This window comes from Anas acuta, chromosome 15 (assembly GCF_963932015.1).
Source record: "Anas acuta chromosome 15, bAnaAcu1.1, whole genome shotgun sequence".
NCBI classification, from domain to species: Eukaryota; Metazoa; Chordata; class Aves; order Anseriformes; family Anatidae; genus Anas; species Anas acuta.
The window spans coordinates 1,678,807-1,693,670 of record NC_088993.1 but is presented as its reverse complement, the minus strand read 5'-3'; the positions used below and the strand labels follow the sequence as shown (position 1 = coordinate 1,693,670).

The following is a 14,864-nucleotide window of genomic DNA, read 5'->3' as shown; positions in this document are numbered from 1 at the left end:
ATTTGTAAATAAATCGTCATTTCTCATAACTTTTCTTCCTTAGGGTGGGGAGCGTCCAAAAATAAGTCTCCAAGTTTCTCTCTATCTTCTTTCTCAAGTACGTATTCAAATTATTTTGTCCTATTTCAGAATGTGCTTTGCAGTACTGTTATAATTTGTAATAATTACTGTGTTTTGACTATTTTGGCAAAAATATTAAAGAAAATTTGGCAAACATTGTCAAAGACTTGCCAGTTTTGATATTGTAAAAAATAAGTTAATTGTTCCTTTTATAGACAGAGTAAGTAGCTTCTTCAATTAATACCATTCCTCTGAAGGATCCCATAACACATGGCAGCTTTTGGAGCATTCATTGTAGGTTATGTACAACACCTGATAAAACAGTGCACAATAGAGCTAGGCAACATTTGAGGACAGACTTTAAAAATTAGAGGTGAAATTTAGCTAGATGCTGTATTGCACTTTGAATCTGCCTAAATCTGTGAAATATACTAGGTTTGAACTTACCCTCTTTGAAAAACAGATCTGTTTTATGCTTTGTGTTTATATCTCATGTTTTTTAAAAGTAAACAAATAAACTTGTCTACACCCAAACTTTCTCAATACTTAAATTTCATCATGCCTATACCTTAAATCCGTAGCTCTACAATAATTGGAATAATTATAAAAGTACCTGTTGTTACTCATTTTCACCTGTTCCACTTCATTTCTAATCTGTAGTGTGTTTTTTTCCAAATTAAGAGTCATAGTTGTGCATTTTTTGATTGTAGAGAATGTCAAATATTGTCTTCCTATAGTCTTCTGCACATTGCTGTGAGACTTAATTTTTTAAAGTATGTTTTCTGAAGTTAGTTTTGATTTGTATTTCATAAAATTTATACTTTTTTCTTTGAACTTTTGATTTTACATTGGTCATTTCATTGTAGTCTGGCCCATAATTCTATCTTTTTTTTTTCTGAAAAAACGTTACTTGTCAGGTAAATGTAACTTAATGCTTAATTTGAACCTAGAATTTAAACCTAAACATTGCGGTGTTATGGGAGTTATTAATCACATATAAAGTCTTGGGAGCAACAGCTTCTGGTAACTAAAGGGATCTACGTCATAGTGTTTTATACTTCGAACTCTTTTAACGTCATTGATCTCAGGGGAAGTATTGAGTAGGTATCACTTCAAGATTTACATCTATGTTCTTTCATAAAGAAAAATGAATCTTTTCCTAACCATAACGAATTGGGAATGGATTTTTTGTGCCAGGATAGGATGGGATGTAGAAAATCAAGCTACTTTTCTGTAACTGGCAGAAAGACATCTCTTTCCCTCTTTGGATTGGGAACTGGAAAAATATAGACCGAGTATCTGAAAACCCATCTGACTATTTCTGTTACTCATACTAGACACATTTTTTTTTAGGGATTACTAACATATTACAGTCAAGTGCTTGAGAGTGTCATACTAACAGATGAAAATCCATTGCTATTTCAAAGTGAGCATGTAAGGTATTTATGCCAAAATATTCCTGTGTACAGTCAAGCTATGTTTACTGAATCAAAATAAGCTTGAGTTTAGGAAGTTGCAACAGACTTCAAAAATACTTTGAACAACCTCACAAAGTTCTACATAGATCAGCATATACTGCTGTATGCTGATCATCACCTAGCTTTTGAAGGTCTGGCATGGGTCTGTCTTTAATCAGAAAACCTGTGGACACTGTATTTAGCTATATGTTGTTAAAACAAGGCTTAGCTTTACTAATTTGGAAATTATTAAGGGATTTTTCAGTTAGAACCACTGTTTACAGAATCACAGAATTTCTAGGTTGGAAGAGACCTCAAGATCATCGAGTCCAACCTCTAACCTGACACTAACAGTCCCCACTAAACCATATCCCTAAGCTCTACATCTAAACGTCTTTTAAAGACTTCCAGGGATGGTGACTCCACCACCTCCCTGGGCAGCCTATTCCAGTGCCTAACAACCCTTTCAGTAAAGAAGTTCTTCCTAACATATAACCTAAGGTTAGATGTTAGGTTCTCAGCTGTTTATTTCTGTGAAGAGAATGGATGGAAGCTGATACAAGGTCATTGTGGCTGGACCTGAGCTGTCTCTGTCTGGAAGTCTGTTGTTTGCCTTAAGCCTAACCTTGTACACCTTGCCTCAAAACAGAGTGCTCAGTGTAAACAGAGAATTCTGGTAAGGCGCCTTAACGCTTCTGGGTAGGTGCTTAGATGTTACAGGCAGTAGTGCCATTATTCCTGTATTACATTGCTGATTTGGAGCTAGAAATTGTGACTTTATAGCTAGAAAAGCTGCTTCTGCTCCAGTTTAGCCTGCTGCATGATGAATTACTGCAAAATAATTACATGCACAACAGAGAACTGGAGTACTGCTGGTTGTTGGCATGCAGAAGGGTCAGTGGATGCTGTGTACCATCATCAATTTACATGTTTTCCTAAAACAATTTCTATTGAATAATTTTAATTTGCATTCTTTGGCTATAATATCTCATGGCTTTCATCATAAAGCTGATGACAGAGAATTTCTGTATCTCAGAAGGAGAGAAGAATATAAAAAAATTATTCAAAGTATGTAGTTCTAAAATGTAGGAAAAGGACAAATACCTGTATAGAGGATTATGTCTGATTGTGTTTTGAAGCAAATTTCATGACCTGTCAGTGTTTACATATACAGTAACGTCAAGATAAAATAAGTGTCAACAAGGTCAAAAAATTACTTTCAATGACTGAAATTATGAAACTGTATGCGTCTTGTAATACGTGTCTGATGTTTCTTTCTATCCTTGTCTTAATAGGTTTTTCTAATTATACATTATGCCCCTTTGGTGAACTCATTGGCTGAGGTTATACTTAATGGTGACCTGTCAGTGTTTTCTTCTAAAGTTGAGCAAGATATTCAGAAAAACACAGTAAGTGGCCAAATAATCTTTGAAATTTTTCCTTTCTTAGAGGCAGATATTTAATTTGAAACACAATCAGAATAAGAATACTTAGTTCTGCTGTCATGGTCAGACACTGCAAAGTCTTCTAGCACCTTTGATAGGACGCTTTTATAATCAAGTCCATGGTCAGTTTTGGTTATTGACTCTTTGCTACTGAAATAAGGATCAGTCATCACAGGTTTCCTATACAATTATTCCTTTACACAGTCTATAGTAGAAATGAGAGCCTTAAAAAATATAACTGGCTTTATGGTTAATCCTTTAGATATAGAATGAAATACATTTATCTGAATATTCCTAGTGTTCTAGTAGTAAAACTGATGACCAGTGAAAGCCCATCAGTGCAAACAGGAGAACATAGACAAGCCACAGAAAGATGGAAATTGTATCACTGTCGTTACCCTTCTACTGTCAGATATAATCACATGGAGGTAGATATTGCTAGATGCTGCTGCTAGTGTTTTTCTGAGATCGTTGTATATATGATTTTTCTCTTTTTTTGTTGGCTTCAGACTGTGAAGTGCTTTCTTATTAATTTTAAAGGCCTATTTGGGGACAGTAATAATAAGGGGGTATGACCTTACTTTGGTTAAAAGGCTTCTGACTGTAGCTTTGTCTAGAGGGTGAACTTGTCCCCTGAGGCCTGACAGTTCGGTTAAGAGTTACTGACTTCATCTTTAATTTGTAACAAAGAGTAGATTGATTCTTGTAAACATCCATTCCCATTAGCAGCTATAGCTCAGAGTTTCAAGGGGGACATATGCTAGAACTCTTACAAGTCAACTTTTCTCAATTTATTTCTATTCTGTGATGGAAGTTACGTGGGCTGATGTTTGCCAGTAGCTTTTGGCTTCTAGTGTTTATATAGTTGACATTTTATGTTTAGAATCTAATTATTTTTTTTTTAGGAGAAACTCTTAAGGTGGAATGGTGGAGCTGACTGAGTATTTCGAGATAAAGGAGTCTCTTATTTGTGTTAGGAAATGTCTGACCTTTGCCTAGTTGCATGCTGAGTGTTGTGTTACTTGTGCAAAAGCAGTTTTGTAACTAGGAAATTTGTGGTGAAAGGGTGGGGAGCATATCTCAGCATATCAGGAGTGAGATTTTTTTTTTTTCCTATCACAGGTACTGTGCACAGTTGCAAAATACCTGTAGCGTGTGTTTGTGTGCTTACACTAACGTGAGGGTTATTAGAGGGCTCCTATAAATGTCTGTTCCTCTGCTCTCTTTTGTTTGTAATGCTGTCTATGTTGCTGCTTCTTACTGGTCTTAAAGATGTGATCTCATGTTATATACACTGGGGGTTCTGTCCTACCTGAATAGCTACTTAAATGAGAGGGGTATCGGCTTTCTAGGATAAATCCTTAGCAAAACATAGTTCTCTGTTACTAAGAGAGCAGAGTGGTAGGTATGGAAAAAACTTCCACGAGGGAAGCTTTATTTTTTAGTAAATTCAGCTCTGTCCTTCAATGAAACCTTAAAAGGGAAGCATGTATGATCAGCAAGTGTACTGCTGGAACCTGGTTATTTGCAATGCTAGTAATTTCAATGACTATTTTTCAGACTATTATGTGTGTCAGAATCGTAGCAAAGTTGTTGCTGTGGTGCATTCTGCTGCAAATAAAGGACAGTTTCATTGAATAATGGGAGCTATTTAACAAGCTGCTATAGAATTGCTTGTTCTGAGGCTAATGGAAAAAAGTGATGAACTATTTTTTTTGTCTGAGAATAGATTTGTTTGTTCTTGTATCTAAATTTATCTCTGACTACTTCCTTTCTGTTATAATTTCCCATGGTAATCATTTTGATACTCTCCTAAACTGCTTGTTTGAGGGATAATTCTCGGTTATGGTGAGTGCCAGTTACCCCTGAAGTGTACCTTGTAACTCCAGCAGCAGAGATGTCTTGAAATATTTTAAGTGTAACTGTCAGTTTCTAATTAACATGCAGTTTCTAAAAGCAGAAGTAGGTAAGAATCTAATGTCTATATTCATCTTCCTAACAAGATGAGTTAAAAGTAGAATGAGATGTAGAGAGTAGGGACTGAGATAACCAGAAGCTGGGTCACCTGCCCTCATAATAGGTGACTAAATAGGCAAAGAACACTTAGTCTAAGAAAAGGAAAGTTGAGTGTTGCAGTTGTTGTGCATAAATACAACATATACAAAGTTATTTAGGGTGAAGGAATGATGGTAGTACAGGAGCAAATGGTACTCTTTACTGGAAGTTTTAGTGGAAAAAAAATCAGGGACAGATTCAACTGCTGAAAGCTTATGCATTGGCAATAACCTACTCATGGAGATCTGCAGAACATCATATGGAATTAATGATTGCTCAAACTCTGAGCAGCTTCTCCAGTTCGAAACAGCGAATTAAGATGCACTTCTCTTTGTATATTTTTCACTTTATTTCTGCTATTAGATGTTATCAGAATTTTTTTTTTCTCATGATGAGCATTGAATATGTGTTGCCACCAGAATGGATTTAAACATGTTAGCAGTTATCACACTCAGTTTTACCTTATTTCCTGTGAGATCTGTTTTCCTGCATAATTCGGATGTGGGCCACTTCTACCTATTTTGTGTTTCTTGTCTAACCTACTTTCTCCTTCCCGTAAGAAGTTGTTACTGGTACTTATGGTTTGTGCAGCTTATGTTGGTAAAATAATTGAAAATATGTTGAAATTAAAAATATGAAATAAATATCTTAAAACGTGTAATCAAACTATATACTGTATAAACTAATTTTAAATCTGAATTTTTAGATTATTTTAATATGCTATATGTAGCAACACAGGATATATATATATATATTGACCTCTTCTCAGCATTCTTTCTGGCAGTAGACCAAACCATGGTTCAGTGCTTATCAGCATATCACTGTCAAATGGTCCCTTCTGTTATTTTGCTCATATGGTTAGTAGAAGTATATTAGAAATACAAGGATGTTAAGCACCTGCACTCTTAATGAAGGAGTCACAGAATTCTGTGAAGCAATTGTAAAAAGTAAATGCAGGGAGGCAAAAATCTAAATGCTTCTTGCAATCTGCATACTACATATTTATTTTTTTTCCATAAAGAATAAGACTTAATATGTTCTTTAATTTTCTTAGGACTTTTGTGACCAGAAGCCATCAGTAAAAAGTAATGTGGTTGTAACCCCTATTGTTTAATAATTTTCTTATGTTACAGTTCAATATAATACAGTTAAAAATATATCGGAGAGGCTACAGGGAAAGATGTGTGGCAAATTTGACATTGTGGGTTGAGTAGTGTTGTGAAAGATTCTTCATACTGTGTGGCTTGTTTCAGAGTACAACTGAGTTCAGTGTTTCTATAAAACCTCTAAAGTCAGGTGTTTGAGAGAAACAACTTGGCTTCTTGATTTGTAAGGCTTCTTTCCCGATTTTCTCCTGATCTTTTATATATATATATATATATATATATATATATATATATATATATATTTTAACATATTCGTGTTCCTTTTTAATTGAAGAGAGGGTTTTTTTCCAAACTTTTTCTGAGGTCTCTTTGATGCACTCATCTTCAGTGCCTGCTGTGCTTGATATATACAAGGCCAGGCATGGAACCCCAGTTTTGTATTTAGTCTTAACTCCTTACTATTGCTTGCCATTTTTGAAACCTTTAGCCGGTGTCATCTAATCATGAGTTAAGCATCAAGATCTGAAAGGTAATGAAGTTTCTGTAACAGTTTTTTTCAGTACAGACCTGTGCTGGCACAAAGCCCTGGGGTTATTTCACCTCTCAGTAGCAGGTAGGTTTGGGTGGTTGGTGTTTGTGTAACTTTGGGCGAGAGAGAGCATGTACACCGATGATCTGGCTGACAGGACAAACAAGTGTGAAGGGAGCTCAAAGCACTGCAGCTCAAAAACAACCTGCAAAAGGTTAGGAAACCAAGTTTTAGTCCTATTAATTGTCAGGAAAACATACTGATTGAGTACCATTTGCTTTCTTATCAGTGTATTTCATATTAATACATCGCTGTTGATACACACTTGATTTTGCTGCATTTATCCTTTTTCTAAGTAGTGTTGTAATTTTGTATGTACTAACTGCCTCAACTGTTAAGCAAAGTTCAAAGAAGGATAATACAGTTTGAAGAACCTTGCATTGATAAAGCGTATAATTCTGAATCTCCTTGTTTCAAAATGACATGCTTATTGACAAATTTTTAGGATATGTTGCTTTGGAGATAACTCATCAGTAAAAGTACAGTTTATCTGAGGTCTGCTTTCTTGTATTTTGAAAGTGATTTGAAATTTAAGTGAGATGCTGAATTACACTCTAAAACCCCTGTTTTGTGTGAACTAAAGTTTCTTTATCAACCAAAATTGAAAATGTCTTGCTGTAGCTCAGTATAAACTCTTAATATTTACAGACAAAGTCAAGTATCAGATGTTTCATAAAACCAACAGAAACGCTTGAGAGGTCTCTTGAAATTAACAAACAGAAAGGGAAGAAGAGGGTGCAGAAAAGGCCCAACTATAAAAATGTTGGTGAAGAAGATGAAGAAGAGAGAGGATCTGATGATACCCACGATGACTTTGATAAAACCAAAGGTACAGAAGCAAGTTCAAAGGGCATCAGAACAAGCAGTGAAAATGAAGGTGAGTATACCAGCAAACAAAAATGATACTTGTATTTGGATATTTTTATTTACTGTATGCACCTAATTTTGATCTGTTACGTGGCTTGTTCTCTTACTGCACTAGGTAAACGTGGGAATATTCTTTTTTTAGTCTCTTTGGCTGCATTTTTTTTTTTCTCAGGTTAAATGATTCTATCAGAACATATACTTCTAGTCTGATTGAAAAACCTTAAAATGTCTTTGTATCTTCCTTCTGGCTTTGGCTCTTACCACAAATGCATGCACCTGGTGTTGTATGTGATTATGGAGCATTTACATGTATAAGTAGACTTCACAACTCCTTAACTTTTCTGCAGTAAGGCAAATGGTGTAGGCACTTCACCTCTGTAAGATGGTATTCTGTGCATGTTTCAGTGATAAATGTTCAAGTATGCTAAAAGCAATAATACATGTTAGAAGATATTTAATAGTTCAAAATTAAAAACATCTTTTACCTTAGATTTTTCCATTTTCAGGATTTTTGATCTAACTCTAACCTTAACTGGTTTTATAGGATGAGTGCCACATCATAACTGTGTATTTTAGCAGTTAGTAACTATTAGACAGCTGTACATCAGAAAATAGTCTTTAGGCATATATTGAGAAATCAGTGGCAGAATTGCATGCAAGGAGTAGAAAACAAGACCTTTTGTGCTTTGACAGCCTTCTCCAGACATGGTTGCATTTTCCTGAGGTAATCAGTCTCTCTGATAAGACTTTCCAGGATCCTCTTTTTCCATAAATGATGTCAAATAATTGATGATATGTTGTCCACCGTAGTCTTAAGGAAGTATGATGTGATATACTGTGTAAACTGGTGTGTTATCTAGTAATCTTTGTCCAAGTTCTTAAGCAAATGCTAGATTTGGTTCTAGTATCTCTACTTCAAACCAATTGGTCTGAATCACTTAGGACTAGGTATCTTGTTTGCTAGGATGTAGAAATCCATTTACACCCTCTCTGAAGCTTAATTTCCCACTGCTAACACTCACCAGTGTTTTTACAAAGTTGTTTATTTTTTTTTTTTTTTTTCCAAAAAATGTTCTATGTGTTTTCTTCCTGTGATTCAGAGGGGAAGGAGATTACTGTTACTTACTTACTGGACACATTTTTAATGTTTTCTTTCATATGTATATGTGTAACTTTATAGTGTTAAGTTTCTTGAAATACAATAAAGCTTTTTTTCTATTGGGAAGATTTGCCTACATCCAATTATTGATTAACCCTTCTGAGGTTGTGGTTATACATCTTGTATAGTTGCATCAGTGACTTCACATGAGAAGTGGGAAATATGAAAGAGTTTGTAAAAAAAAAAAAAAAAAAAAAAAGTTTGAAAATACTAATTCTTGTTTTTCAGAAATAGAGATGGTAATCATGGAGAGATGTAAACTGTCAGAATTGTCTATCTCTGCTGTGACAGAACAGAATACAACAGATGAAGAAAAGAGTGCAGCTGCCTCTGGGAGTGACATAACAAACTGGAACAGGTATAAAAACTGTAGCTTTTGACTCCTAAAGTATTGGTTTTGCTAAAATTAAAATGATATCAGTTTAACGTCATAGGTCAACTTTTAGCTTGATTATTAGCAGTTGTTGGTCTGACAAGTTACCTAGTATTTAAGTGTTTTAATAATCTTGAACCTTGATATTTTGACCCTTCTTCTTTCAACCTTGAGTCTGAACTCTTCACTATGTTTAAAGCACCCCGTTTCAGGATGTCATGAGACTTGTAAGGGTTGTTTAAGAAGTGCTTTTAAGACTGCAGTCACTCTTGGTTGTTATTCAGAATGTTCATTTTCAACATGACTAATTATTTACGTTGCTTTTACTCAAATAGCTAGATTCTCCTTTCATGAGATCTACAATAGGACCATCATATGGGAAAATTGTCTAAGATATGAACAGCAAAGTGAAACTCGGGCAAAGAGGAATAAAAATTTAGTGGCAATTGAGTGTATTATAGAGGATGCATGAAATACAGCTTCAGAAATGCACAAACACATGGATGTGATGTCATGAAAAGTGCAGAGGAACAGTGTGTTATTCTTGTGATAGCTTTGTTTTAGTAAATGAGAACACAAATGTGTATTGAACTGAAAGGAAGTGCTAAGTACATCATTACATAAGCCACTCAGATGAAGTCATAAAGTGTGACCATGAAGGTAACACGAGTCTGAAATAGATATGGAAGTATGTTGTGTGCTGATCTTTGATAGCTCTTCTGACCTTTTGCTTCTTGTCTGCTGAATCTAGAGATGGGGAAAATATATTTGTTTTATGGCTTTGAATGTTATTGTTGAGTTAAGTAGCATAAGGATTTTATTCCTTTATCACTTTAATCAACAGGTGGGAATTCTGTTTTCCATCTTCTGCTGACTCTGAGGCTTTCCTCATTTTTTTTGTCCACTTATCCTGTGAAAGCGCATCAAAGAATTTAATTTCTACTTGTGCTCTTTACGTGAGCTGGCTGGATGCAAGCCAGTTTAAGACAAGAAACCAAGTTGCCTTGCAGTTAAGGTTGGGTTAATACCAGCTGAATCTCGGCCATATTTGATCTACCCAAACATCTTCTGGATTAAATTGATTTTTCTTACCTGTTAAGGATACAGGTGAAGGATGACCTCACCACTGTTTGTAGCTTCCTGAGTTTGTCACAGATCACTCGTGCTTAAACCCAAGAAAACAAAACTCATCTGCAACCCAAGAAAACAAAACTCATCTGCAACCCAAAGCTTTCATTTTTACATTCAAATGTTCTTTCCTTCTTCATTTTTTCTTTCCTATACCTTATTCATTATAAAGTTTTTGACTGCTTGTGGTGGTTTTACCATGCTAGGCAGCTAAACATCACAACTGCTTTCTCACTCCCCCTCCTTAGATGAGAAGGGGAAGAAGTAAAGTAAAGAACAACTCATGAGTTCAGATAAGGATAATTTAATTAAAGGGAAATAATAATAATAATAAAGGAAAGATTATTATTAACTAAACGATTTAACTAAAGGGAAAAAAAAAGTGAAAGGGGAAAAGAGGGGGGGAAAGGGAAAAAAGGGAGGAAAACAAACAAACAAAACAAATAAAGGCTATATGGAAGTGCAGAGGAAAGAAATTACTCTCTACTTCCCATAAATGAGTGATGCTTGACCACGTCCTTGAAGCAGGGCCTCAACGCATGTAGCTGGTGTTCGGGAGGACAGACGTTTTCGTAGCGAGAGCCCACCCGTCCCCTCTTCTTCTTGTTTCCACCTTTTATTGCTGAGTGTGACATCATATGGTATGGAATATCCCTTTGGTTGGTCTAAGTCAGCTGCCCTTGTGATGTTCCTTTCTCACTTTTTTGCCCACCCCCTAGGACGGTTAGAGAGAGTCCTGATGCTGTGCCAGCACTGCTCAGCAGCAGACACAACACTGGTGTGATACCACTGCTGTTCTAGCTACAAGTGCAGAGCACAGCACTGTATGGGCTGCTGCAGGGAAAGTTTTCCAGCCAGACCCAGTACACTGCTTTAGAATAACTTACATGTATCTTCCTCCAAACCGTTTGTGAAAACTGCTTACTTGCTATAGTGATCATAAAAACTTTTCAACTCTTGTTTAGTACGTGGATTTTCAGTCAGTTATTTTTTATGCAACAGTGATAGCTCTTTGAAGCTAATTATGTGTATATACACTTAATCTGTACAATGCTTCTACATGCATACATAAAAGTGCTACAAACAAACCCAGTAAATGTATGAACAAGTAGCTCTTGGGAAAGTACTATGAAACAATTCCTGTTAAAACATTTGAAGTAATGTCAGAATGTAATACAAGACATGGCCCTGATCTGAGTACTCTCGAGCAGGTTAACTTTTTTCTAATGTCTGAAAATGTGCATTGCTGTAGATTCTCTTTCTTGTTCCACATGTAGCTAATGATAGTTACTGATTTTTCTGTAAATGATTTTTCTTGACCACTTCAACATTTTTCCTTTCTGCAGGCCTTTTCTTGATATGGTCTATAATGCACTGGACTGTGCTGAAGACGATTACTATGCCCTGTTTGTGCTCTGTCTTCTGTATGCAATGTCACACAATAAAGGTAAGCAATGTTTCTTCTTCCAGAGAAAAGTAAATGAGATGTGTGGTTTTAGACATGTACAATCTGCTTGTAGTTTGTTTATGCAAGTCTTAAACAGTGAGAAATTCTTTACATGATATGGTGGAGGGATAAGTATGCTGTAAGTAAAAAACAGCTGCTAAGGATCTCCTTTTTAGGAAGGTTTTGGTAGAAAGCTTTGTGAACATCAAATATCTCTTCTTTGTTGGTTTCTTGAAATTGGCATAGAAATATATTTCACTTTAGATCTTTTAAATTCTGATAAAGCTCTCTGTGTTCAATCTGAATGTATGTTGGGTAGCATTCTTCCCCACTTTACATATAATATGATTGCTATATGTACTGGCTAAAGTTGCGCCAGGGGAGTTTTAGGTTAGATGTTAGGAAGAACTTCTTTACTGAAAGGGTTGTTAGGCATTGGAACAGGCTGCCCAGGGAAGTGGTGGAGTCACCATCCCTGGAAGTCTTTAAAAGATGTTTAGATGTAGAGCTTAGGGATATGGTTTAGTGGGGACTGTTAGCATTAGGTCAGAGGTTGGACTTGATGATCTTGAGGTCTCTTCCAACCTAGAAATTCTGTGATTCTGTGAAATTCTGTGATCAGGTTTGATAGCAAGCTTCTAGGACGGATATTTTTTCTCATTTCAAGGCACCTCTCAAGGTCAACTAGAGTGGAGATAAGGGTTAGGAAGGAGAACTCATGGTGTAAATAGCTAAGCTGAATCCTTCCTATTCTCCTTCAGCCTCTTGATGGCTTTGTTTTTCTCTGGTAATGAAGGAATAACTTTATGAAATTATTTGCAATTCAGGGATAATTTCAGGGTTTTGACAGACTCTTATGGCAGAAGCTGGTAATGCAACTAATAATCACCAAAGATGATACAACAGTCTTGTACATGGTCTAGCAACAACAGTCTTGCCATGGTCTAGCCCACTGACTTGCACCTCTCTGATTCCCTGCCCACCAACAAACTAATCCTGCAACCAGTACACTTTCTTAGGAAAATGTGTTCTGCCCCTGAGGGACTTTTGAGTATCACTGTGCTAGAAAATCCCCATTTCAAAGATGGATTCTCTTTTGTTGTGATTCTGTAGCTGAAATTGTGATTAGTCAAAATCAGTAGTTATAACTGTGTAGCTTCAGAGTGTCCCCAGAAATCTTTGTGTCATAAGGGAGTAAGGCTATATTCCAGGGTTACATTTCTTGAGAATTATTCTATTTCAGACTATAAAATAACAGATCCTTCAGGCCACTGTATTTGCTTTCAGCGTAATTAAACTCAGTCTTCAATATCCTGTTCCCAGGAAAAATAAATCTATCATTTCAAAGATTATTTGCTTACATCTATAGTGTTGCTGTAAACAGTGAGGAATGCAGTAAATGCTGCATGTTGCTGCCTAGTTTCAGCAATCTCTTATGCTGCTTATTTTTCACTAAATTTCCAGGGTTACCAAGAGAAATACAACAGGCAGTGAAATACCTACCTTTTAAAGGCTAAGAGTTTCCAGCCCTGAAACTGCAAATACCTCTTATATATTTAAGGAGTTGAAATCTACACTTCGATCTTTGGTAGTCACATCAACTGTCTCTAAGTGAAAAATTCCTTAGGCTATACTCACTGGTTTTCCTTGTCAACAATTTACATTACTCTGTTGCTCTTTGGAAGTTATTTCCCCTCATCCCATCCTTGCACTTAGATCTTAGGTGCTAGGCAGATAATAACATCCAGTTTTGGTCTTCACTGTCTTCCACTGACTGATTTCTCTTGTGCCATGTAATAGATGTGAGGGCTACATTATCAGTGTCTCTGCATCTTGAAGAGGAGGAGGTTTTATAAGTTGTTGATTTCTAGTGTTTGTTTGGTGCAAGAGCTCAATTTTGTTCTTGACAAGCTCAGGAACTTTTGCAGATCTAAACCAGAATTCAGAGATTTCTAAACCAGATTCAGTGTCAGTCTTTGAAGATGCCTCCGGATTGAGCTACAGCCAATGTTTATATCTGAATTCAGCAGAAAGCAAGAATATGTCTGCCTGCAGTCTTTCCCAAGATAGGGGCCAGGGATCATTTTCTATATAAAGAGGCTTGAAGGTTTCTCTCCAGAAACGGAGTGACAGAATTGTTTCCTCAGTTTCACGAAATAATAAATCTCTAGGAGTCGCCTATCTAGGATCTGTCTAGATATTCACTGTCTGTCTGACAGGCAATAAATGCTCTAGTGAGCACTTGAATCAGCTCAAACTGTTGATGAACTAGAAAGTTGGGATGACTTCTGGTGACTGAACGTAACACAGGGCTGTCGTCTCTACATCAAAGGACAGTGACTTGCAGATTTTCAGTATCCTGGCTGTTTCAGATATGTTTCTGATTCTCTTGTTGGTCACTTTGAACTTGACCACCATCCCATCGCACCCACCCCCCAGTCTTCTCATTCTGGTACTCTGTGAAGACTATCCGAGAACATGTTCAAAAAAAACCCAAAAAACAAAGAATTGTCCTAGCTCAATGAAAACTCTGCTTTCAGGCCTTGCTTCTAAAGGAGCAGCCTTCTCAGTCTCTGTCACTAAATGTAGAGACCCTTCTGTAGCTTTTGGCTGGGGTGTTTCCAGTTTGACACTGAATCTATATTTTGGTCCGTGTTGTTGAATGGGTTTAATGAATATGTGCATGTTTCTCACCAGCAAGAAATACCCACATGAACAGGAAGAAAGAATCCCAAAAGGAATGCATATATAGCTAAGTAGATTCTTTGCAAATTGCATCTGAGAGTTATTTTTATCCCAAATGGAGCCCTACATATATGCTGCTAGAGCATGTGCTGTATTTCAGGAATGCAGAATTCTGCATCCCTGGCAGGCAGACAACCAAATGAAAGATGCTGGTAGAACACTGATTTTTTTCACTGTGATTTCAGTTTGGCCAATTTGTTGAGGAATTGCTCGGTCCTGCTTCATCCTTCCATCATGTCATCTTAGTCTCCTTAATGTGTTTCTGCTGTGCAATGATGACATCCCTCTGTGAGAGCTTAGTTTGCTTATAGATAATCTGTAAGAAATGTTATTTAAAAGGATCTTTACTTTTCAGAAGGAAAACTGTAGTGTTAGATTTTTTGATCACTAACATTCTGCTGATTGCCCTCATTCCTTAAATGCTTTCGCTTTC

The 14,864-nt window shown here is 36.3% G+C and overlaps 1 protein-coding gene across 8 annotated transcripts in view; it reads left to right on the top strand.

Annotated features, from left to right (window-relative positions):
* CLEC16A (C-type lectin domain containing 16A) overlaps positions 1–14,864 on the top strand; it is an 84,110-nt gene that overhangs the window by 13,668 nt on the left and 55,578 nt on the right. For 7 of the 8 annotated variants that reach the window (XM_068699523.1, XM_068699518.1, XM_068699522.1 and 4 more), the window contains exons 8-12: positions 44–97; positions 2,813–2,926; positions 7,361–7,589; positions 8,967–9,096; positions 11,586–11,686. In XM_068699523.1, coding sequence (XP_068555624.1) covers positions 44–97; positions 2,813–2,926; positions 7,361–7,589; positions 8,967–9,096; positions 11,586–11,686 — 628 coding nt within the window. The remainder of the gene's footprint in view (positions 1–43; positions 98–2,812; positions 2,927–7,360; positions 7,590–8,966; positions 9,097–11,585; positions 11,687–14,864) is intronic. The other variant, XM_068699521.1, reaches the window with a different exon arrangement.